Raw genomic sequence first — 23,628 nt, forward strand, 5'->3', positions numbered from 1 at the left:
CCACCTAGCGATGCGGAGAGAAAAACGTTATTTTGAGCTCTAAGCGGAAAAAAATGACCCTTTTTTATTTTTTATTCAACCCACCGGTGATTACAGTTTGTATGCCCATTTTTCGGTACACAAAATCTGGGGGGCGATGATCGGTGTTAAGCTTGAAAAGGGGGCGATGGTTCGAAAAAGGTTGGGAACCACTGCTCTAGGGTGACGTACTGTCGTCGGAAGAGTTATCATTACATTCGCCACCACCTCTCTTTGTGGAAATGGATTTTCCGCATCCGTTTATATCCAATCGGCGGCGCGGATTTTCAAGACTATTTCAAGTCTATTTCAAGAAATTTGGCTAGAGAAATATTAAAACTCTTCCCAAGTTCTAAATTGTATGATATTATTGTGAAGAAAAATTTTGTTGCTGTTCATCGCTAGGATATAGTCAATATTTGCAGAACACAGATGACGGTTGCACGACAATTGAGCTAAAATAAAACTAAATCTTGAGGGAGGGTCCGCAAAGACCAGAAAGGTAGAGAACCACAGCACTAGAGTCACAGGTATCATGGATGCCAATAACAATATCAAATGTGGTGCCAAGCTGCGTGTACTGCATCGTAGTGACTATTTTCACGAGAGGTGGTTAAAGTAATCAGTGTTGGTACTAAGGTACTGAATTACCAACTGCAGAAGCGCAATTTTCAAGACACGGCAAAAGTCAGAAAAGTATTCAAGTTCTTTAATAAGGTAGATTTGGTCAAGGGGTCGCACACTGTACCCAGTTTATTGCAATCGCAAGATGACTCTTCGCTACTAACGCAAAATGACTTTTGAAATTTTGAAAAATTTGAAAATACATAGAACATAGTTACAGAGGCTATTTTTCCTGACAATTCCAATCAAAAATGTGACGCAAACTTATCCAAAAACAACTTCCCGTAAAAAAATATGTAACGTCCTGGTGGAACCGCTGACAAACAACATCAATCAACTTCATTACTTATGCGGAAGTGTATCCGAGGAGATAGTAATATCCTAATCTATGTCGGTAGAATTGACGATCACCTAAACAGCAGCCAACCTACCAGGAATCAATAGAAACAGACGAGGAGTTTCTCGCTTCGGACGAGCTGCCACAATGCTTCGGTATTGGAACCGACAAAATCAGATGTCGCATATGCTCGTTATTGATCTGCAAATAAAGGTGACATTTGAAGTAGTTCGCATGCCCGAAAATTGATAGCTTTCGACCAGAGTAACTGATTTATCAAATACAACAGATTTCATATTGTGAAAAAAGCCAGTCAGGCCGATTTGGCTAGTTAAACTTTGTACCTTTTGAAGGAGCAAGACTTAATTACCAAAACGGAATTGCCACGATGGGCAACTTGGAATTTAAATCGCAAATTTACGTGCTATGTCGAGGTGAGAGGGTGAACAGTCGAGCGTTAGACCCGCCTGTGGGTCTTAACCATTCATCGATTAACGTCTTACGGGGAAACTTGTACAAATATGATCAAATACACGAAAAATCACAGATGAACCATTCTTACGCTCAGTTTATCCCAGTGTTTATGGTTGTTTTGTTTTCACTAGCAGCCGCTCTTTGTCGGGTGTGATTGTAGAGTGTGAATATATTTTGATGAATGCACACTTATAAAAGCGGATTCGTGAGTAACTTAGGATGGTGCCCCATCTTATGCAAGCGCTTCATGAGAGAATAAAATATGTGAAACAAAAAAAATGATGATGATAGGTTATCGCCACTCTGGGGATCAAACTGCTGCTCCACGCCGTACGTTGCAGTAGAGAAAGGGTTCGCATATAAAATGGCAACTCACATCGCTTTCGGGGGCCGCAACTTGCTTCTCGAGTTTATTCCTGAAAAATTTCCGGAAGCTAGAAATCCCGTTTTCGTATCTGAAAATAAGATCGAGTCGTCCTTACATCGCTACATGCGAAAGTGACATGAAAATAATCGAAGCAGCGGGCTATCAAATAAATACTGACAAAAAACTTTAGGAAACCAAGAAAGTGATTGGGCCCGCATTCACACTGAACTGGGAAGGGTGTTCGTGTTTCCGATCGGTCTGCAATGCAAAAGGAAGGACAGAATGCTGCTCAGGCCTAATGAATTGGTATCTCGGTAAATTTGAAAAAATCCGAAGCCCTCGTTCGTATTATCATATACAATACCTATTACTGGAGGCGCGCAAGATACGGTCCGTGAAAGGAATTGGAGCGGAGCGGCCCACACACAGTTTTCGGTTTTATGTGATGATATGGCACAATTCGCCACTACTTGCTTAGTACGTCAATTTACAGTGGCTGTATTTTATTCTTTCTTCTATTCTGACACAAATAACAGTGATTGTTAATTATTATTAGGTCTTTGTTTTCTTTGCGTCCTACGTGCAGCCAGAGTGTTGACAACTTTGATCGACAACAGATGCCTCATTGACTTCTACAGCTATTGAAGCACATTACGTTGATAAATTCATTGAATACCGTTTTGGCCTCTATGCTTCAAACTTAAAAGCTCATATTAAATACGATTAATGAATCCTATAGGTGGACATACACGCGTTTATAGTATCAATTTGAGACCATGGCCCGCCAAGTACTTCGTTTTCCCATATCCGGCCCGCCAACTGCAGACATTGCCCGCCCCTGACATAAAGTGTGGCCCAAACCATTAACTGATTAACACCTACCATTTCCTGAATGTACCACTGGTGAGACACACCATTTACCAGCAAATTCCTATGACCGGCACATTTACTTACTACGCCAGATTTTGAACTCGTAAAGACAAGCAAACAGATTTAAAGTCAAATCACCTCGAGTCCTGCTTAACATGCTGATCATCCGCCGCGGTCGTACTTCGGATCCCGTTTTTCTAAACGTACAGCAGCAATGTCAGCGAAGAACACAGTCAAATGTATTCTCACATCGAGAAAAACACATCTACGCGTGATAAACCGCACGCGAAACTGCCCGCCCTGACACTGCGGCCTGTGCAGTTTTGGTTAACCACAGGTATTATCAAGCGATTGTGGTACTGGTATCACACTCGCACACCAGAATTTCCAATTCAAAGTCAAACTGATAACATCTTGTGTCGGGAAACCATGTTCACAGAAATTTCAGCAAAAAGCGGTCACCTCCCTACGCCGCAAGAAGCACCGCACACAGCGAAAGCACACAGCGTAATTGGGGCAAGGTCAATTTAAGAATTTCACGAATCTTCGAAGAGCGAAGAAAGAAAGCAGTAACCTCACTCTTTTTGAAAGCAAACTCCGCAACTATAATCTTGCAAGCCTAGCCGTACCACAAGAACAGGCCCGTCCAGGGTACAGGTTTTGAAACAAAGCAGTGTGCAAGGAATCTGCAAATTCGAACTCAAACCACAACAACAAAAATACCTGGCACAGCACGTATGCTCACTCCCTGCCATGGCGAAATCTCAAGACGAGCCATAGATAGGCTTGAGATTTTAATGTTAAATCAGCCCATGTTCGAAGAGCGGGCGTTAAGCATACCAAGATTACCAACACGGCCACACAGATATTCGATCATGGAAAATCAGTTATACAGGATATTACCAAATACATGAGCGCAGTTTATACGAGGATCGACCATCAATTGTTCTGCTATCATAATATCAAAATCCCAAAGGTCATCACCGTGATAGTAGTTCCTTCAAAAAATATCACTTCAACTTCAACGGTGTTTTGACACTATTATGATTAGGCCTATATCAAATTTCCACTAGTCCGCCTGATTACCCAAAATATCAGTTGACGCCTAATTGGACCAAAAATAACTCGCAAGACAAAATTATATGCAGCAAGCCTGTATCGACAAGAAAAGGTCCGTGCTAGGCCACTGCAACGCACCATCCCAAAATGATTGGAAACACGGAACAGCAGTAACAATTTCACGACTGCTAAGTAAATTCACGACATAATCCATTCCAGATTTGACAGCAGTATTTTCACAGGAATTACAACATGAGAAGTGGGCCTCTCAATGTTAAAGCAAACAACGAAACTAACAGTCATCGTTGAAACGCGATTTAATCAAACAAAGGGAGCGGATTCTATGCGGATTAATTTGCATACTCTGATAGGTTATCGGATAAAACCCCAGTTAAAATCAAGAAAAGAAGTCTGAATTTATATTGACAGTTTTACTACGAGGCGGTACGATAGTAAATTGCAAAGATAGGATTCTTTTTGTGACCCTCACAAAATTTAAGTGTCCCGTCAGGTGGTGGGCAGTAATAAAGTATTTGCAAGTTGGCTCTTTATGTGCTACTTTATTACATGGTTTTGTGTTTGGCCTACTACTTCCTATTTAGCATCATATGTTTAGAGTAGCCTACCATTATAGAACTTGACACTAATTTAACTAGTTCAATATTACCCTGAATCTTCTGAATGGATTCTCGTCATTCTAATTAGAAAACGCTATGGAGTATAGCGATGATAGCTAGCCAAATTACGCTCAGAACAGAGATGCATTTTGACGGTTCAGTAACTATCACTGTATTTTTCCTCAAGCGAGAAAAAAAATCGGACTTCATTACACACAGTATAAAATTGCTCAGCTCGAGTTTTGAAACCCTGATAGCTAGCTACCCGAGTAAAATTTTACAGGGCTACCGATTGAGTTATTAACATCCTGTATACAGTTCAAGCTATATCAGAATGTTGAGCCTAAACCGATATCGGCGGTGCAAGATATTTTTGCTCATATAGTCCACATATTATGCGTAATCAAAATCAAACATATTTCCACTAGAAATTTAACTAGTGGACACGACCAATTGAGGTTCACAGCAAAAATAGGACCGAAACTATAATTTGTGTTGATAAAAAAATCGTCTCCTTCTTCACTCGGGTCGAATCATTGTGACCAGACCTACTCAACACTCGTGCTAAGTAGCGATCTTGAATACTCGACTCGAAGCTACATACTCAAGCACTCAAATTTGCCCATCCACACCGAACTCAACAAACCTCGGTGACACCATTGCTTTTTCCGTTACGAGTTTTCCCGTTCGTCGGAAGCCCATTGCCCGTTCGAAGAGGCATCTTTTGTTCCGACGTAAATTCGAGATGCTCATTGCCGCTGAAACAATGAAACCCACGTTGAGAATCTGACACTGCGCGACTGGTAATCGCAGACGTACTTTTGTCGAGACCTGCCGCGTTTAACGACACCATTTGACCCCGACTCATCTTTTGACAGGTATCTGCCGACTGACGTGTTGTCTTTTTTCCTAAAAGCTTTGATTCTGTGGGCAGAACGTAACGATGTAACGCGATGGGAGAACTCAAGCACAAAACGTATCGATTCAACGTACTCGGGAAGGCAGATACAGACAAGTGCCAGCACAAGGAGCGACACAATCACGACAATGATGCTGGCAAGGACAACACCAAATGTAACATCGTCCATTCCTGTTACGGGGTCTGAAACGGTGGAAAGCGAGATATGAAAGCAAGTCACGGGACGGAGTAAAAGAAGAATTTGAGAAAACACTATCCTCCAGCCTGTTATGCTGGTTTTATAGAATAGTGCTGCACGGTCTGGCAGGGATTGTCAGAATCACAAATGCTCAAGATATCGGCGATGTAAATGAGGACAATACGAAAAAGACTGTTCAATGGACTTTCCGAGTTTGTAGGCTATCAATTCGCAAAATCGCGACCGTATTTCAAAGCGCCACTATAGGTTGAGTCAGACAACAGATGATCACAACGTCATGAGTCACTAAACACACAGAATCCTCACAGAGAAAAAATTTGCATACATCCCCTCCGCAAAGACTGAAGAATACCATCAAGCATCATCATGACGCTATCGACTATCATTACACCTCAAAATCGCAATTACGAAATCTTACCAAAGGGGTTCGGCGAATTCGTGGAACTGGCAATTTGCTGAATGCGATTCATCTCTGTTGAAGGAGAGTGGGTGTCAAAGTTGCATCCAAAATTCCAAACAATACCGGCACGGTAATACAACAGTGCAGACTATCGCGTGTTTCAGTCTTGGTAATCCCAAAATAACAGTTGGATGTTGATAAATCACGCACAAGTCACACAATCGCATTCAAGTAGTGTCAGTAGTCTCACAGGTTTCAAAATCCCGACAAATGAAATCGGTTGCTTAGCGATATCAAGCAAGCAATAACTAAGCAGTTATAAAGTACTGTCATTCAGGAAAACGAGTATGTTTCATCTATCCATTTTTCAGAATATATCTATAAATTAGGATCAGTTTATAAGAGTACCGTGGTTAAAGAAGTGTTTGAGCAAGAAATGTTCTACTCAATCCCAACATATCTTTTCAAACATACTCTTTTCATTTCCCTCCTTAAATACCATCGAAACAATATGTATAAATTCGAAAATGCAATCTGCACAGCAATTTTAAATGTGTTTCATTCGTTGAGAGCCAGGCGAACAAGGCAAAGATGATAGCCCAGATCACGTGACACAAAAACATAACTACAGAAAAACTCGTGTATAGGAATGCGCACAACGATTTGTGTACTCAAGTCCAAACCTAGCATCAACTGTAATGATATTTGAGTCAAGTGGTATGAGTAGAGTAACAAAAATATTCACCTGTCTGTCACACTAAGACTTATTTTACCAACGAAAAACCAACGTTTCGATACTTTCCTCTCAGCGTGAGAACCTCAAAATCTTGGTCACTAGTAATTCAAAACCAGTTGCACAAGGCTATGCGTGAGTCATTATAACTGCTGTCGTCTTAAAGCAGCACAACAGAATACTTGACTCTACGTGGAGCCACTCATATTAGCTCACCCCTATCCGTATAAACTGAAGCGAAGGATACACGATCTTCACTAATATACCGAGGGAACCGCCTAGCATCCAAGAGATAACAACAACAAGTTAAATACCTGATAAGACAGCGGTACAGTTTTCCGCCACAGTGTCGTATGCCGGTATGTGAAGCCGACTTGAGGTAGAAAAGTCGCTCGCCGCTGCGTAATTGACAGCCCTGACTTGGAACACGTAGCCAGTGTCGGGCCTCAGACACTCGAGTAGAAAATTTGTATCTGGAACGGATGCGGCAAAATTTGTATTTTCAATTTGAGACATACAATTCACTAACTGGTAGCGCTCTGCGACTATTGGATCGAATTGTTCGATTTGACACCAAACAGTCGCAATATGAACAAGGGGCATACAAAAAGTACTCTGTGGAATCAATTGGATGCTAGATGATGTATGAACATGGAAAGGGCACACAATAAGCGTAACGTAACATTGGCGGTCAAGCAGATTAAACACGACAGTAAGCTATTAATAGTTACCACTCCCAGATATAAGACCCAGTCGCTTACGAGCAGGTGAACTTCAACACGAAAAAGAGTGCCTCTCATTAGAGGCTTCACTTCAACACAACCTCATCTTCTTTTGTTATGAACAAATAACCAGCACCGTCGCCATCAACTTTTGTTTTGGCTACGCTATTATGTGAAGTTGAAAGATGCTTTAACTCAAGCCCGAGCTTCAACGCAATGGCACATAATTGAACTCAAAAGGAGTATTTCAAGACGAATGTGTCAATCTTACATTATGCCGAAATAGACCAGGTATCCACCAGCCAATGTGTATTGGACTGGAACGCGAGCTCAACAACACATTGCCAACGTGAAGTTGTCTGGGCCAAGCTGGTTTCTCGTTATCACATGTTCGCAAGTTTGTTTAAACTCAAGCTCGAGTACAGTTTTAAGAAGCAATCACCAAAATTAAGCATGCTCGCAGGGTTATTCAATGCCAAGTTCAAACGTACGGTTACGTACACTGTACAGTAGGGCTGTTCAAAAGTAACTTTTTTTTCCTGATTCCAGCCATTCACTGATTAAATTGTCAGGTTGCCAGGTTCGAACATGTCTAAGCGTCCGCGGAGCCAATTAAAAATTTTAATTTACTACGTAAAATTAAAAAAAAAAATTTCAAATTTTTCTCTCAACCCCATGAAAATATTGAGATGTCTTCAAAGACCATGCAAATGAAATTTGAGTCAATTCCAACCAGTAGAAACGGAGTTATTTGAGTTTTTCGTTGATAATTCTCGGATTATCCAACAATCAAGGATAATTGGAGAATTATCAACGAAAAACTCCAATAACTCTACTTCTACTAGTCCGAATTGAGTCAAATTTTATTTGTATCGTCTCTGAAGACAGCTCAACAATTTCATGGGGTTGACAGAGAAATTTGAAAAAAAAATTTTTTCAATTTTCCTGTATATAATAAAAATTTGAATTGGATCCGCGGAGCCCTATACTTGTTAGAATTGAACCAAATTTGGTGTGCAGCGTTTTTTAAGGTAACCTGACGATTTAATCACTGAATGGCTGGAATCTGGAAAAAAAAGTTATTTTTGAACAGCCCTACTGTACAGCCTGTAGCTTTAGAAGGGGTGTTCACATCACGCGCCGCGGAATTAATGAATGAACGCCAACAGATCATATTACCATCTGTGTGAAGTTGTGTATAAATATCACGACTGCGTTCGCCATATTGCAGAGTGTAATTGCGAATCTCCCCGTTTGGCAATCTAGGGGTGGTCCACGTACAAAACGCTGACCCGCGACCTTCGGAGGTGCACGTCAGTCTTTGAGGAGGCCCCGGTTCTGTAGAATCGTTAACAATGAAATCCTATAAACGAGATGTTGCGGAAAATAGCAGGATACCAAAATAACGATGTGATTAGACGGTCTATTTATAAAATCTATTCACGTTGCGGAAATCCCACAGGCAACATAGAACAAAGTATTCTTCCAGGAATCAGCACAGAGGGCCTTTGCGCGTTTATCAAATCAACTCTCAACCAGGCTCGCGAGTAAAACTATGCAGCACTGGGGCGGGATTGTAGCCTGCATCTGAAAGCTCTGCTTGGAAAATACAAAGAATTCCGTCACGGTGAGCTAATGGACAAGTTAATAGACTTGATTGATGATGGGAACGCCAGTAATCTTGTTCTGCATCTTTTGGATGCTGTGATATCACCAACTTAAGTTCCAAGTCTTCCATGATGGGAAAATAGCATCGACGGGACAATACCATTATCGATGATAAATGAACTCTTACTGGACAGGGGCCATTGCATGCAAAAGAAAAACTATGTATCGGGATTTCACAACACAGTAGTACGGTGTCCGAGAACTATAATTGATATATTTCTTATGTTACAGGTGACCAGATGCAGCCTTTCTAGTTTATTTCATGCCCACAGATAGCAATAGCGGTAAAGCTGTTCGAATAATTGCTCTGAAATTGATGGCAATGCTCCTTAAGCTAGATGCCATACCCTTTGGATACGTCGGGGTTATTGGCAAAGATGCAACTTATCCGTTCAAAAATACGATATCTATCAGGCTTCCAATTACAATGTGTTGTGTCAAGCATTACGTAATACGTACGGGTCTCTTCCGTTTTGACGTAAGCGTCAGCGTTCACATACTCAACCTCGTCCAGCGCGTGTCCTGCGCTCACCAGGACGCCTACTCCGAGTTCGTAATTCGTACCGGGACTTAGGCCACATATTGTCGCTTGCCTCTTTGACCTGTCATGATACATGAAAGTTGCGCGTCAGGAATTACCGCTAGTAAGCCGTTCGGGAATTACGTGTTTCGATATCGGAAACGGTTGGCCTCTAGCGTCCGGTAACGCACGCTAAAAACAACCTCCAATGACGAAGGGTATTTCCACGAGATTGCAACGCAATGCGGGCCAAGCTTTCTACACGACCGTATTTCGGGCAGTCGCCGATTCTCGTCCTGGCTTTTTTCTGCAAAACAGCACCTGCGTCAGCGAATCCCCAAGTCAGAAAATTACTTTTCGCAAACTCACTGTTCGACTGAATCACAAGCTTGCGGGTTTCGCAGGCGGAGTATTCAGTGTCAAGCACTGTTACCCTGACGATATACACGGGTTGGTCATCTGAAGAGATACAAAACTGAGTTCACGGTGGGTATGAAAGTCTTTTGTAAGAATGTAATGTGTGATCATGTGTAATCATTTCCTTGAAACGCGACAAATCAGAAATTCGATGTCACGATAGTGTCGGGTTGCGCCTAAAAGGCGGTATTACTTATAAAATGAGTAACATGAGCTCTTGTAACTTCCATCGTTTGAATTTTAGAGTACATCCGGCTGCACAGCGTCATCGAATTGGAGTGTTTTTCTGCATGGAATCAAAACGTCGATTTCAAAGACACGCTCGCAATTTCCCGATGGAAGACTAGAAGTCGAGTAATTTTTTTTAAATAATTCCGGTCACGACCCATAGCCTAATCAAAATCATTATCAGTGGTCTCATTAATTTCATCCAGTCAAGACGTCATATTTTGTGATACGATTGTTGATACAAAATGTTCTTTCCAACTCTCTAATAGTTGTTGACGATGTCCCCTGACGAGTGTCAGTCAGTTCATTTCAATATGACTATACTATACAATTGTATATTGTAGTTCTGTACCTCCAAGAAGCTCTTCAAGACACACAAGGTACACAAGGGACAAGACACAACGCGATGTAACGAAGTCAAAAAGCTCAAAAAATCAGCCTCATGCACAATGCAACCCAAGCTACTATGCATCGCCAAAAATATTTGCTACTGTCGTGGTAAGGCAATATTTACACTGCTGTAAGTTCCAGTAGACATAAAATGGATTCCGGACTTTCGGAACGGAGCTAAAGATGACCGTAGTCAAACTGATTGCGATTTTAGTCTGATTTAGCAATTTTCATTTATTTAAAAACTGGATTGGAGTCTCCGTGGACCAGCTAGCTTTCTAGAAGCGCAACAGGACCTAAACTATTTCATACATGAAGAGAATTTTAATGCCGGGCATTGTTTTGCCACCCCAGCTAGCAACCAATAACCGCTGGTACGGAATGGCTTGAGAGTATCTCTACTTTTAACAAATGCTATACTTCACCAGGACGTTGAAATATCTTCTCCGTTTCAGGGTGCATGGATTCACTCCTTTGTAACATCCGGCCGTCTATCCCCATCAGGTCGATGTGGAACTGGCCCAGCGATACATTCGTGCGCATGCTCCACGACACTTTAATCTTACCTCTGTAATTCATCGCTCCTCGGATAGCCCGGAAAACGGACTGACCTGCGATGGATGACGGTATTCTTTAAACGATGTATATACAGTCAAACACGAGAGTATTGATACTGTGCAGGAAACATACTCATAATTATTGATAGTTTATATGCAGAAGTTGGCATGGCAGGTTCATAATGCTATTATGAGATAATGGGCAGCTAGCCGTTATATAGGTTATTTCTGTCAAAAATTTCAATACTGGAAGTGGCTAATTGCCGACTGTTATTTTATTCTTTGTGTTTATCTGTTGATCTGGAAGTAAATTATAAACGGCACAAATCATTGTGAACCACGCTGTCTTTGAAAGCGGTCACTTTTCATCAAGGGAAAGTCGAGCTATTCACATCAAGAATGCATCAAGAATCTACTACGAAAGACCTCTAACCGATACAATGACCAACTGGCTTTTGTCACACTAAAACCGTGACCAATGAATCAATATTTGCCCAATTCAGAGAAACACATCCCAGTAAGTCCAAAAGTGGAACTAATGCGATTAGAGTGGGCAAACGCGAGGTGACACCCATTTTAAAATTTCAACAGCGTGTAATTACTCATTTTAAGAGAGGTTACAAAGAGCTGGCCTACAACCTCTGTTTTCGGCCACTTACCCAATCAGCTAATGAAAGTTGAAATATTTTGCTCATAAATATGACTCCAGGGATAAAATTTCTTCAAGTCTTAAGGCAATTGAGATGAGTAAGGGTACAGAGGTTTTACCTTGAGTCAAGATAGTTAGCCTGCCTCACAATAAGAGTCTTAAGCGACAAAGCATTGAAATAGTCGACTCCTACACTCCAGTTAGCCAATGTATCAAATAAAATACGATTTACCGCTCCAGTGCATATCACACAACGGGTTCAAGTGTGTTCACTGGGTTCGAGTGTGTTCATCCATCGAGTGTGTGTGTTCATCGGAAAGAGCAACACATAAAAGCTGACTAAGCATTTTCTTGCTGATGGGTTAACAGTGGTAACTCACCAACATAAGACATGCTGTTAATGCCAAGATGTGAAGAAAAATACCTAAGAATTAGTTGATGACAGTTCATTTCTGGAGTATTGCGGCCACCAAGCATACAACATAAACTGGGAAATTTTCCAATACCGCTTTTGTTATTATTGGAAATAAGTTCCCCACCGCATAATCAGTTCCTGCCAGACTCGAGATATCAATTCTTCTAAAGTCACCCAAATACGCAGCACATACACTTGAATATATTTAGGAGAAATAGCGCCCTTAACCGAATTGATAAGGAAATGGCTTCCTGTAATAATACACGATGACACAGTAACACCATTAAGCAGATTCAGCTAAAACACCACCTGGCTTTGGTGGAGTAAATCAGCTGCACTAGAAAAATTCACGGGTATTAAATTGCTGACTTTTAAGTTGAAGAACTTGACAACAAAGAGATAACAGAAAATGGGTGTTAGAGTAGGACAAAGAGACATGAAATGCGTTCACAAGATGTGGCCAATGATGAAATCCAAATATCTCCCAAGAACACTGGCTTTGAGTTAGTGGTAAAAACGCATATAATATAAGAAAATAGATAACCCATTGAAAAATACTATCATATGATACACCTAATGCGGTGCTTTGCTAACTTCTATGCAAGCACTACTTTCCAGCATAGGCTTCTTCCACTCGAATATCACTACTATGACCATATTTGCTCATTGGTTCCAAACAACGCGTTATGCCCACCTATGCCCCTTACAAACATTCACAATTGAGATTAATTTAGACCAGAGGTTCTCAAATGGAAGCCAGGGCACCCCAGGTTAATAAGCACCTTGAAATACACCAAATCATTTGCTCAGTAATCAACAGGCGCTTACCATCCGGCAAGCAGGTGAAGCCTGTACTCTCCAGAGTCTGGCCGTCTTTGAACATAGATTCTTGTCCGAATCCTATACTGGTGAGGGGCGTCACAGAAAAGGCGCACCGCGTCCCGGGTTTCAAGCCGACGTACAACCTATATTCCGTGACAGTGCCCTCGTCGTTGGGATCCTGCCTGCTGTCGACGTAGTCGATGTTTTGCTTTATTATGACCGGGTCATAATGAATCACCTAAAATATGAAACGATAATATGCCGGTGCTCACAGACAATGACGATTGAATTGAAACTATTCCACGATTTGAAGGTGCAAAGCAGAGATAGTCGCCAATCTGTGATAAGTATTCCAACTTAATCGAAGTGCGAGTGTATGTTTCAAGTACTTGTGCTGCTTACTCGACTGATTGCTATTTTAGAGTGCTCGCAAAGTAGAAAGTACTGTTTATTTTTTGTTTGGATGGCTGTGTGGACCCCCTAACGCTGAATTTCGGCAGCTGATGACTAAATAAAGGTTCATTATTGCTTGTAGTGCCGTTCGTCTATAGTGACCTGTGGTAAGCACTGAAACTAAGACAAAATACGGGACTGGAGTCGGAAATGAGGACAGGACAGATGTCATAATTTTATTCTTAAAATTGTAGTTTCAACATCGGCTTTTCGTGGACCCCTTAACACTAGGCTGCAGACCCCAGTTTGAGCCCCTAGTTTAATAGAGTTTGTGCTGCTACCAGCCGTGAAATTCTTGGCTGGGCAATGTTGCCAAGATGCCAACTTATCACGGTGACAGTGTATATTTATGAAAAGCAGTGCAGGCATCAACATTCACTCTGTGTCATCCACGAAGACGTGTCTTGCGATTTCTCGCCGTAGACATAAGACTGCAACCACTCGTCCCAAAATAAACTTTTCACAACTACTTACTCCAGTATTTCTGAGACTTTTCTGAGACTTTGAGAATTACCACTGTGACTCGCAATGGAACAGACAGACATGGCACTAACTCTGCTTAATGACTAATTGGGCCATCTCTGTTGGAAAGACTAATATTGTCAGAAATATCGGCAAGTCTAAACCGAGAGTCATTATACCTTCTGCGCAAATAACTGGACATGAGTGACTGAGACTGTGGGTACTATATTTTAATATGTGATAACTGCCCAACCAAATGCCAGTTCAAAAATATTGTTATGGCGGTGGTTATTCTTGATAAGAGGCACACAAAAAGTCTTAATAGTTTTATAAATGACACTGCTACGAACGTAGTGTTGAAATACCAAAACAAACTACTAAGCAAATATGATTGCTACCCCACTTCCTATCAGCTTTAATGTAACTAATTTCCTTCACTTTGAGAGCGTTACAACTCACCTGGTACTGGGTTATTACCCCACATCTGTCCTTCATTGGCAGAGACTTCCACCACACCAATATCGACGTGGTATTAATGGTGAGAACGCTTATATGCTGAACGGAACCGCACGGGGCTGTAATAAAATGAAATCATACTGATGGGATATAGCACTTGGAAAACCGAGGTCTTGTTTAACCACAACTGTGAAGCCAGATTGGATAAATTTCTAGTTCTTTGTGTGGTGAATATATATAGTTCATATATGGTGGGTATTCGCGACAGAGTTTGAGTATACCTCAAATTATATCCACAAACAGCTAAGAACTCTAGCAGAGTCAATATGTCATTGGCAAACCAAGATTTGTTGGCAAAATATCCATTACAGGTTTTGAAATCCTCATAAACAATTATGTAAACATGAAATTCCGTAACAGCATTCTTAAACCCCCGACAGCAGAATTTGATATATGATGACCGACAAAGAACAGCGTAATTGAAAAGCTGCACGAAAAGGGAATATTTATCCATCATTTTGCCTTGGAAAATCAAAATTTATGGGTCATCCGATGATGGAATGTTGAGTGCCATGAACGAGTGGGTTAATGGCAAAACATACTAATAAAGTTCAAATTTTGCTGGTTTTCCAAGAAGTTATTCCATAGAGTGATACAATTCGCAACACCATTTTCTCTTCTCAGTATTATTCTATTTCTAGAACTCCCCGGGACAATTAAATCTATACTTGGTATTGCTATGGAGTATTGAATACCTGTATTGTCCTTAATTAAGCCGCGCACATTTATTTTAATATCCCAAAAAAGCGAGTGTGCTGACAAAAACGAGTTGTTTTAGGGAAAATGGTAGTAATCTTTGGTCTCTGAGTGCAATAACCAAACCCTATGTCTCATCTGCTTTGGAATGAAATGCAGTATTTGTCAGGAACAAAATATAAACAGATGGTTTGTCACTTGAAGCGTTCGATTAGGCAACTGATTTTGTTCCCGAATCTCAATGAACTCACAAAATGAATGTAAAAGAATCATCCTTACATTGACACAGGCATACGAACATTTGGTAACGATCTTAGAATAACCCATGATAAATCTTCCCTGATAGGGACATTTTAGTCGCTACTAAGCGTTGCCAAACATCGGGTATGGCTCATAATACAGAACGAGAATAGAGTGCTCACCGTGTAACTTATTCAAGTTTCGGTATTGCAATATTGCAATTACCAAGTTGAAAAAGTGGCCCGTTACCCAATACCCACGAGTTTGTGACCTCTGATCTAGAGCTGACCGTGAAAAGCTTACATTTATTGTGTATTCAACAAACACGGCGGCATGTTTGTCGAGTGTTCTGCACGAAATTGTGACACCAGTTGATCTCAGTAGGGCGGTTATCGAAAGTAAACAATTGCAAAGCCTGCTTATACTTAACAAGCAGATGCAGATACTGAACAATAAAAAAGAAATATAATTCACAACTAGCAATTATTGTTCAAGTACCAAGGGTATCCGGCATTTCAATCACCCACCACATCACAACTACCACATGTGGAATCACATTCATGGCAATTATCCGAAAAACAAACAACTCATTGCCTACAGTATGGTGGCAACATCCACCTCACACCTTCCAATTAAAGATGACTCACACGCGAGCTACTAGTAAAAATAATCATGCAGCGCGCAACCAACGCAAAGCCACACATGTAGCCAGCTTGGAAAAAGACACCGATATGCTTGTATCAAATAAACCTGTCAGAGATTAGAAAAATCCTATGACTATTGGTAAACATTAGTCAGACGTATAGGAAACACTCCTTATCAAAGATTATAAGACACTTGATTGAACTCTGGAGATGCAGTGTCCCAATGCACCAGCACACTCAGTTACCCAGAATAAAAATGATTCTAGTAATAATACAACATTTCTTATGTATGTAAGAGAAAACTAGTATTAGGAAAAAATTAATCCACAGTTACCTGCTAAGCCCCATTTCTGACGGGGTAAACACGCTACATGATATGATATGATAGCTAATTGTTATTTTTGCAGATGTAAGACAGTCTGAGGTACTAATTATCACAGAATTTTGATTACAAATAACCCGGATGGAACGGCATAATTACATCTGGAACTTTTCAAGGACTTCATCACCTTGAAGAGGCTTAGACAAAATTCATTGCATGAGTACACTGTATTTCCTGCTTTGGATCCAAATTGAATTTTTGGTCACACCTAATCATTTGGTCACTCCTAATCATGGGAGTATACACAAAGCACAAAACACAATCGATAACCTACTTCCTTCAAGAGTTTGAACCCTGACTCGGCTTGTCTCTGAAGGCGAATGCTTCGTATAAGCTGTGATTTTGATTGTGTAATTGGAATACGGTCGAAGATCGTTGATTTCGTAATGCCGTATCATGTCGTCCACAGGCTCAGACTTTAATGGTCCGTAGTCTGATGGGAAAGTAGCGTCACAGAAAATATTCAGATCTATTAATTTTTCTTAAATACCAACCTTTCTCATATGTTATTAAGAAACTATGGATCTCGGTTAAATTTGGATAATCCCAAGAGACGTGGATGTCAGTTGGAGACAAAGCAACAGCCGTTAGATTTTGAGGGGTGGGAGGCGGAACACCTGTAACAAATAGCAATCTGACAGATTCTGAATGATTAAACTTTGAAGATACCATACGAACGAAAACTGCCCTACAGTGTTCGCTAAGATACGTAATCCTGCACTTATACACAAGGCAAAGGTGCTATGCTGGAGCAGAATGGATAGGCGGGATATGTAAGCCCTGTGATGAGTTACAAAAAGTTGTTGCATTGGGCCGAATGCATGCCAAGAACAGTGCGTACAAAAAGCAAAATATTAAGGGTGGAATGTGAAAAGGTAAAATATTTATGCTCTAATGTGCACTTGAGTCAAATGCATGACAATGGTGGTAGATGCCATGAGCAAAATATAGAGGCTGGAATGTCATAATGGGCATTTTTACCACCAATTATTTTAGTTGGGCCTCTGGAGTAGCCTACACTACATCACCAATGAATGAATCACTAAATCAGTCAACATAGTTCAAAGTTGATCATTGACAAGGTTGATACCGGTTCATGAACTCTACTGTTTGAACTCGAGCGCATTCTAACAGGTCATGGAATGATATCCTAGCTAGGCAAAAGTATGTAATATTTTTGGAGGTAGAAGCAGAAAAGGGTTGCTTGAATGAAAAACTTTCAGTGGACATTATTACCTTTAGGAACTTGTAAAAAGGTTTCCGCCGAATACGCCCCAACGCTATTCACGGCGACGCACTGGTAATATCCTTCATGGCTCGATTCTACAGAAGATATGGTGAGGTGAGAAACTTCTCCTATCAGAACAACAGATATTCCACTTCCATGTAGACCAGCGACGAGTTCTAAATCGCAAACGCAACTACAGTTAAAATGCGATGGAAATCAACTTTAGAGGTGCACTACCTCCATCCTTCATCCAGTGGACACGGGCGCGCGGGTTACTATACTCGACATTGCATGTGATTTTGATTCTTTTCGCAAGCAGAACTCCTTTAGTTCGGTATCCAATCCTCACTTCAGGTTTCGCTAAGAAACAGCATTATTATTAGTTGCTGACGATTACCCCTGACAAGTGTCAGTCGAACATATTCAAGTTTATTTCAATACGAGAATATTATTCAATGGTATATTAAAGTTCTGTACTTCCAAAAAGCAAAAATATATTACGAATATGCTGATGACAGTGTTAGGGTGATTCGAGCCATGTTTTTTTGAAAGACTCGAATGAGTATTGCAATGGACAGAAAATTGACAATTACCATACCGCACTAGGTTAGCTAGAGAAAACATATTTCGATACAAAATTCATGTTCTAATCGACGACTAGGCCTGTACCTCAAAAGGAAATAAAAAAATGATCGACACGGTCCGGAAACACTGGCGCATACAAGCACAAAAATGATGATTGGGCCTACCATCCGGCAACATAAGCGTACCCTTTTCCTACAACTGAACAGGAAATATCCAATCACATCAACACATTTCAGGACATGACCAGCCAACAAAATAGATACAAACACAATTCATTACGTTGATCCGCAAGGTACAAAGTGGCCGATACAAGGCAAGGTACGTACCGTAAAAGCAAATTCATCACAGCCGTAATTAGACTATCCCTAAAAGACACGTTGCATATATATAATGAGACTTACAGTGGTAGCTGTAGTTGTAATTGCAAGCGTGCATCACGCCACTTGTATTACAACAGGTTGAATTTGCATACAATTTTCCTACTGAACTCGGTCGAGCAGGTAAATTTGACAAATTGCAGTGGACATCAGCGTCTTTCAGTCATAACTCATTACAAAAGACTAGCAATGACATCATGATCCCGAAGTCTGAGATATGACACTGCCAGTCGATGACAAAAACAACCAAACTACATTCCTATCGCCCAACTGTCATTCTTATTGCCATAAAATATGTGATTACTGGTATCTAAAACTTTCGTCCCTCTGACGTGAAGCCATTTAAAACAATTTACAACATTTTGTAAAATACATCACAGATTTTCATCCCGTTATATCTGCATATTTATTTACAAGAAAACACGGTCACTTGGTCTAATGTGAACAGGACTTAAGGCTCAATAATCAACATATTTCGTAAAGCACCACAGGACGCATGGGGATAATTTTTCAGAAATTATCTCAAGAAAAAATTCTGGGGATGTTATCACTTACTTAACACGTCAAGATACATGATAGCCTCTTTTCTGATAGTGCTGTTGTCAACGATGCGTGTGATGCACTTGTAATAGCCCATGTCGCTGGTGGAAACCCTCTTGAGAACCAAATTGTTATTTCTGGGCGAGGACAGAAGACGCTCAGGTGGACAATAGCTGCTGCCGCATATAAGATCTGTAAGATATGATAAATTGCAATAATTTACAAAACCTATGGATGTTGCACATGTCTGAAATTGTGATCGAAAAAATGGCATGTCAGGATTGCTAACACAACATCCAATGTAATTTGCAACATTGCTATTGTTAACATCTTCCTACACCAATTTAAATTTTCAGTCACCGCATATAAATGGCATGTCAGGATTGCTAACACAACATCCAATGTAATTTGCAACATTGCTATTGTTAACATCTTCCTACACCAATTTAAATTTTCAGTCACTGCATATATATCGCATATATTGAAGGTCAACAGAGGTGAAGTCGAATAAAAGTATCGAAGAGCAATGAATAGATTATTAATATACAGAAATGACACTTGAAACAGAGCAAAGTGAGTCACCGATCAATTATGTGGCGCTAAAATTTGCATAGACGTCCTACGCAACACACCTGGTCCTACTTTGGTCCAAGCGTAATTTGAATTTATGTTGTTCGTCAGACACTCCAAGTAAGCAACGTCGTGAGGTGGACGGACTGTAATGTTCTCTGGGACATGAATAACTGCAAAGTCATGTGGCCTGATTTCTGAAAAATAATGAAAAAAAGGGAAAGGATGAAAAACAGTTACCAACAAGTCACAAGCCGTGACGGTTCACCCTAATGCAGGAAATCCGCTGTAATATGGAATATACTAGTGCTTGTGGTAGGGGTTGAATGACTCTTATCAATACAACATGTCATTCTAGTAGTTCATCAATCATGTAAATAAGACCTAGTTGTACAAGCCTACATTGGCCAGTTAAGCTTTGTGACAAATCAAAATGAATTCTTACCTTTTCGCATTACCTCCAGCACAACCGGACCACAATCAGTCCAACCCAGACCGGATTTGACACGGCATTTGTACGACCCGGAGTCCTCGTCAGTCAAATTGAATATGTGAAGAGCCCCATTACCGAGAATATTGAATTTGTGGCTAAAACGATACACATAAATCATGCGGAGTCAATTAGAGAAATAAGCTGTGGGTCTTGATTGCGTACCAATGGTGCTTACACAGTTACACCGCACGTCCCGTTATAACTTCACTGGGACAAAGTTCACATACCTCATCGCTTACAAGCAGAATGTTGCTTATCACAACACTGACATAAGTCCTGTTGCTATGGAGTACACCACTGTAAAGCACAAGATGAATCTTGTTCGCAGGTATACCGCATCACAAAAGTAGTTACAAGCAGGTTGGAGCAACCGTTTTGAAAAAGCGGGCCCTATATAGATAACGCGGATTAGCAGCGGGCCTTGTATAGGCTTCCAAGTGGTTGCAAAGCTCAAGAGATCTCATTAATTTCGTAACTCGGTGATGGCAAGACATGTCGATGATAAAATTCAATATCGAGCTACACAGATGTGAAAGCGTGGGAAGAAAGCCACAAACTTCAGGTTATTGAATAAATTTATTTTCTCAAAAAGCGTCATAATTGCAACTTCAGCTTATGCATATTTCAGTGCCCTTAGTTATTTTGGCTATCCTCTCAGCCCACTTGATCTCAGCTCAAATGCACCAGACTAAGCTAGATTGGAAGCCCACGTTACACCCCCAGTCTACTGATAACAATCTTGTTGCCACAAATTTGAGTAAAAATAAATTTCATCTCCCCTGGGCTAAGCCAGTAGCTCCACACTACATAATAAGAGGTGGTCAGTAATGAGATACTTCTACTTTTGAAAAGACTATTCAAGTAGGCTTCCTCTATTTGCACTAGTGGTCATGTTTAAAGACTACTTTTTATGCAAACCTACATCTTTCTACAGCTTGGATCGTGGATATGAACACTCGGCCACATATCACTCCCTACCCCACATAATTTGCAATGCAATCGAAACTCTGGTTAACACGATATGTACTCGCCTGAGACCGCCATCCGGTATAAGTTTACCGTCTTTTTCCCACGTAAGCCGCGCCACATCATCGAAATTCGCAGAACAAAGCAAGCGAGCGTTGGAGTGCAGATAAGCAGATTGCTTGATTGCCGGACTCAGGATGCAGCGAGGAGGTTCTGTACGAAACGTGATCGTTTTACACAAAGGGCAGTTACGGCACTACCGGGAGGCAATCAAATGAAGGAAGGTTATTAACCCATCGATTGTTTACATAGTGACCGATTATGCGCAACGTGCTGGACGTGCCAGTAAAGGTAAAAAAAGGTCCATTGTTGGCGCACAATCGCTCATCGTGGCAACGTTTTCGTGAATGTGTGCGCGCTTCCTGCCCTCGATTGACATGTAACGCAAAACAAATGGAGAAAAGGGACGCTTGCCTGCTCCTACCGAGTGCGGCGCGTCGATGGCTTTTGACCAGCGCGAAAAACTTAATTTGGATTCAAGTCGCAGGAGCGCGTGCGGTTAACCAATAGATGAACGTAACAGAGAGCCCAAACCAATCACACAAAACGAACGGAAGCTGACTAACATATCACTAACCGGTCATCCATAATGTAGTAATGTGTGACGCCATAACGCGTCCCCGAGTGCAGTGAGATTAACATTGTCGATACAGCCAAACGCCGCCGATTTATCGAAAGCCGAAAGATTCGTGTATAAACAATATCGGGTTACACATCTCCGAAAAGCAGCACGCCGGCTACAAACGCGCGAAATCGGCCGAGATCCGTCGAAAGTGCAATCGAGGTAATATTTGCCGGAATCCATGACGCAAGACCCTTGAATATTTGATGTAAAGTCAACCTATCTGCGCGCCGCGACCCCCGGAAGAGAGGCAATATGTTCGATATCTAATAATTCCCTAGCAGCGCGTGACGCACGTCATCGATGAGTCGATCGGACAGCACGGTGTCATTGTCCAGAATTCAAATATTACTCATAAGCGCGGGTCGGCGATTCGGTTTCCTGGCTTTACGGAAAAATTTGTCGCGCGCAGCAATTCCTGGAAGCGATCGGTCATTCCAAGCCTTACTACCGGCGAGAATAATTACCATCAAGCCGCGGTGATACGGAGTTTCGTAACTGCTGGAAGGGCAGGCATACTAGTGCCACTGATAGTTTACGCTAAAAGAGAATGGGTGATGTGGAAAGTTGAAATATGTGCCATTTGTGCGACCACAAAACAAACAATGACAGATCTCCACCATGTTAAAGATAATCCGGTAGTTTTTGCACGATATCTATTATATTATTGCAATTTGCGGCAACGCAATGGGTTGATCACATCGCGCAAGTGTCGTTTCCGCTACCGCGCGTGGCTTTGTGCTACATTTTTTCTGATGCTGCGACACGACCAATCCAGGGTATCAATGCTTCCACGGCGGGAGAAAAAGTATCTAAACTATAGGTTAGTGGTAAGGGGAATGTAATTTCGGTGATTGCGGTTATTACGGATTCGGATTCATTCGAATAATCGTGTCCATTTTTAACCATTACTTATCAAGGCATTTTCGTTGATTCTTTCCAAAGCCTTCGCGAGACGTTTTTACGTCTCTGCTATGCATTACGCTACGTTCCAAACCCATTTCACGAATTCCGGGCGTACGCGCGCGGTCCACCGCAACCATAAGCACCGCGGAGACAAACACAGAATTAAACACCGCGGTCGTGGTAGACACCGCAAATATCGATGCGTTACGATTGTCATTGCGACAACGCAGTGGCCGCGCACTTGACATTTTCATCGAAAAGAGTCAGCCGCCGCGGGGAAGGTGGCCATCAAAACATATACGTTATCACCACGATCAAAGAAAGTGTCACGGCATGGAAGCGTAGTAGTCACGCTAATTTGGCGATAAAAATATCCACCCGAGTGTGGCTTTCGAAACGCAAAACTAAACAAGTCGCTAATTTTAATTGGGGCCAATAGTTCATAAACACTGTCATTCTCGGTGCTGCAGCTGTAATACGTTAACAAAGAAAGCTATGTGGCGGCTTTCTGCAACGTATGTCATGAGCAGGCATATCCAACGAGACGAAGGTTAAACACTTTTGAAACGTCACAATAGGTCGATGCGATTTACGAATGCAAACGATACCGACCAAGTCCATCAATTCGAGTACAAACAGATCATTTTGTAGAAGTAGACCGGAAATTATGAGCTATCCTAATTATCTATTTGATGGAGTCGACAGCTGTGATCGCCGATTGACTATCATGGCCAAACACGGGATCCCTTGATCCAGCCGAAATTGTACTTGGTACATGTGGCAGTTCGCGCATTGAGGAATAATCAGCTTTATTCCTACTGCGCTTAACAGCAAGTGTAAACGCACATACACAGCAGGCAGTCTCAGAACAGAAATCTAAACT

General features: G+C 41.3%; 1 protein-coding gene across 2 annotated transcripts in view; it reads right to left on the bottom strand.

The window, feature by feature from the left end:
- The window catches only part of LOC145452502 (protogenin B-like), a 32,539-nt gene that overhangs the window by 5,726 nt on the left and 3,185 nt on the right, over positions 1 to 23,628 (bottom strand). For both annotated transcript variants that reach the window (XR_013919398.1, XM_080330681.1), the window contains exons 3-25: positions 21,223 to 21,370; positions 20,144 to 20,286; positions 19,761 to 19,895; positions 19,144 to 19,320; positions 17,864 to 17,986; positions 17,635 to 17,802; positions 16,893 to 17,015; positions 16,673 to 16,831; positions 14,380 to 14,495; positions 13,012 to 13,243; positions 10,988 to 11,173; positions 9,897 to 9,986; positions 9,672 to 9,834; positions 9,467 to 9,609; positions 8,519 to 8,677; positions 6,932 to 7,090; positions 5,903 to 5,956; positions 5,360 to 5,468; positions 5,186 to 5,290; positions 5,013 to 5,124; positions 2,829 to 2,887; positions 1,830 to 1,908; positions 1,074 to 1,180 (exon numbers count right to left, since the gene is read on the bottom strand). Coding sequence is in view for 1 of the 2 variants with exons in the window: in XM_080330681.1 (XP_080186807.1) it covers positions 1,074 to 1,180; positions 1,830 to 1,908; positions 2,829 to 2,887; positions 5,013 to 5,124; positions 5,186 to 5,290; positions 5,360 to 5,468; positions 5,903 to 5,956; positions 6,932 to 7,090; positions 8,519 to 8,677; positions 9,467 to 9,609; positions 9,672 to 9,834; positions 9,897 to 9,986; positions 10,988 to 11,173; positions 13,012 to 13,243; positions 14,380 to 14,495; positions 16,673 to 16,831; positions 16,893 to 17,015; positions 17,635 to 17,802; positions 17,864 to 17,986; positions 19,144 to 19,320; positions 19,761 to 19,895; positions 20,144 to 20,286; positions 21,223 to 21,370 (3,049 nt within the window). In the remaining variant the exon portion in view is untranslated. The remainder of the gene's footprint in view (positions 1 to 1,073; positions 1,181 to 1,829; positions 1,909 to 2,828; positions 2,888 to 5,012; positions 5,125 to 5,185; positions 5,291 to 5,359; positions 5,469 to 5,902; positions 5,957 to 6,931; positions 7,091 to 8,518; positions 8,678 to 9,466; positions 9,610 to 9,671; positions 9,835 to 9,896; positions 9,987 to 10,987; positions 11,174 to 13,011; positions 13,244 to 14,379; positions 14,496 to 16,672; positions 16,832 to 16,892; positions 17,016 to 17,634; positions 17,803 to 17,863; positions 17,987 to 19,143; positions 19,321 to 19,760; positions 19,896 to 20,143; positions 20,287 to 21,222; positions 21,371 to 23,628) is intronic.

The sequence above is a fragment of the Botryllus schlosseri genome, chromosome 12, assembly GCF_051294905.1.
Source record: "Botryllus schlosseri isolate E-star chromosome 12, Bs_hap1, whole genome shotgun sequence".
In the NCBI taxonomy this organism is placed as follows: domain Eukaryota; kingdom Metazoa; phylum Chordata; class Ascidiacea; order Stolidobranchia; family Styelidae; genus Botryllus; species Botryllus schlosseri.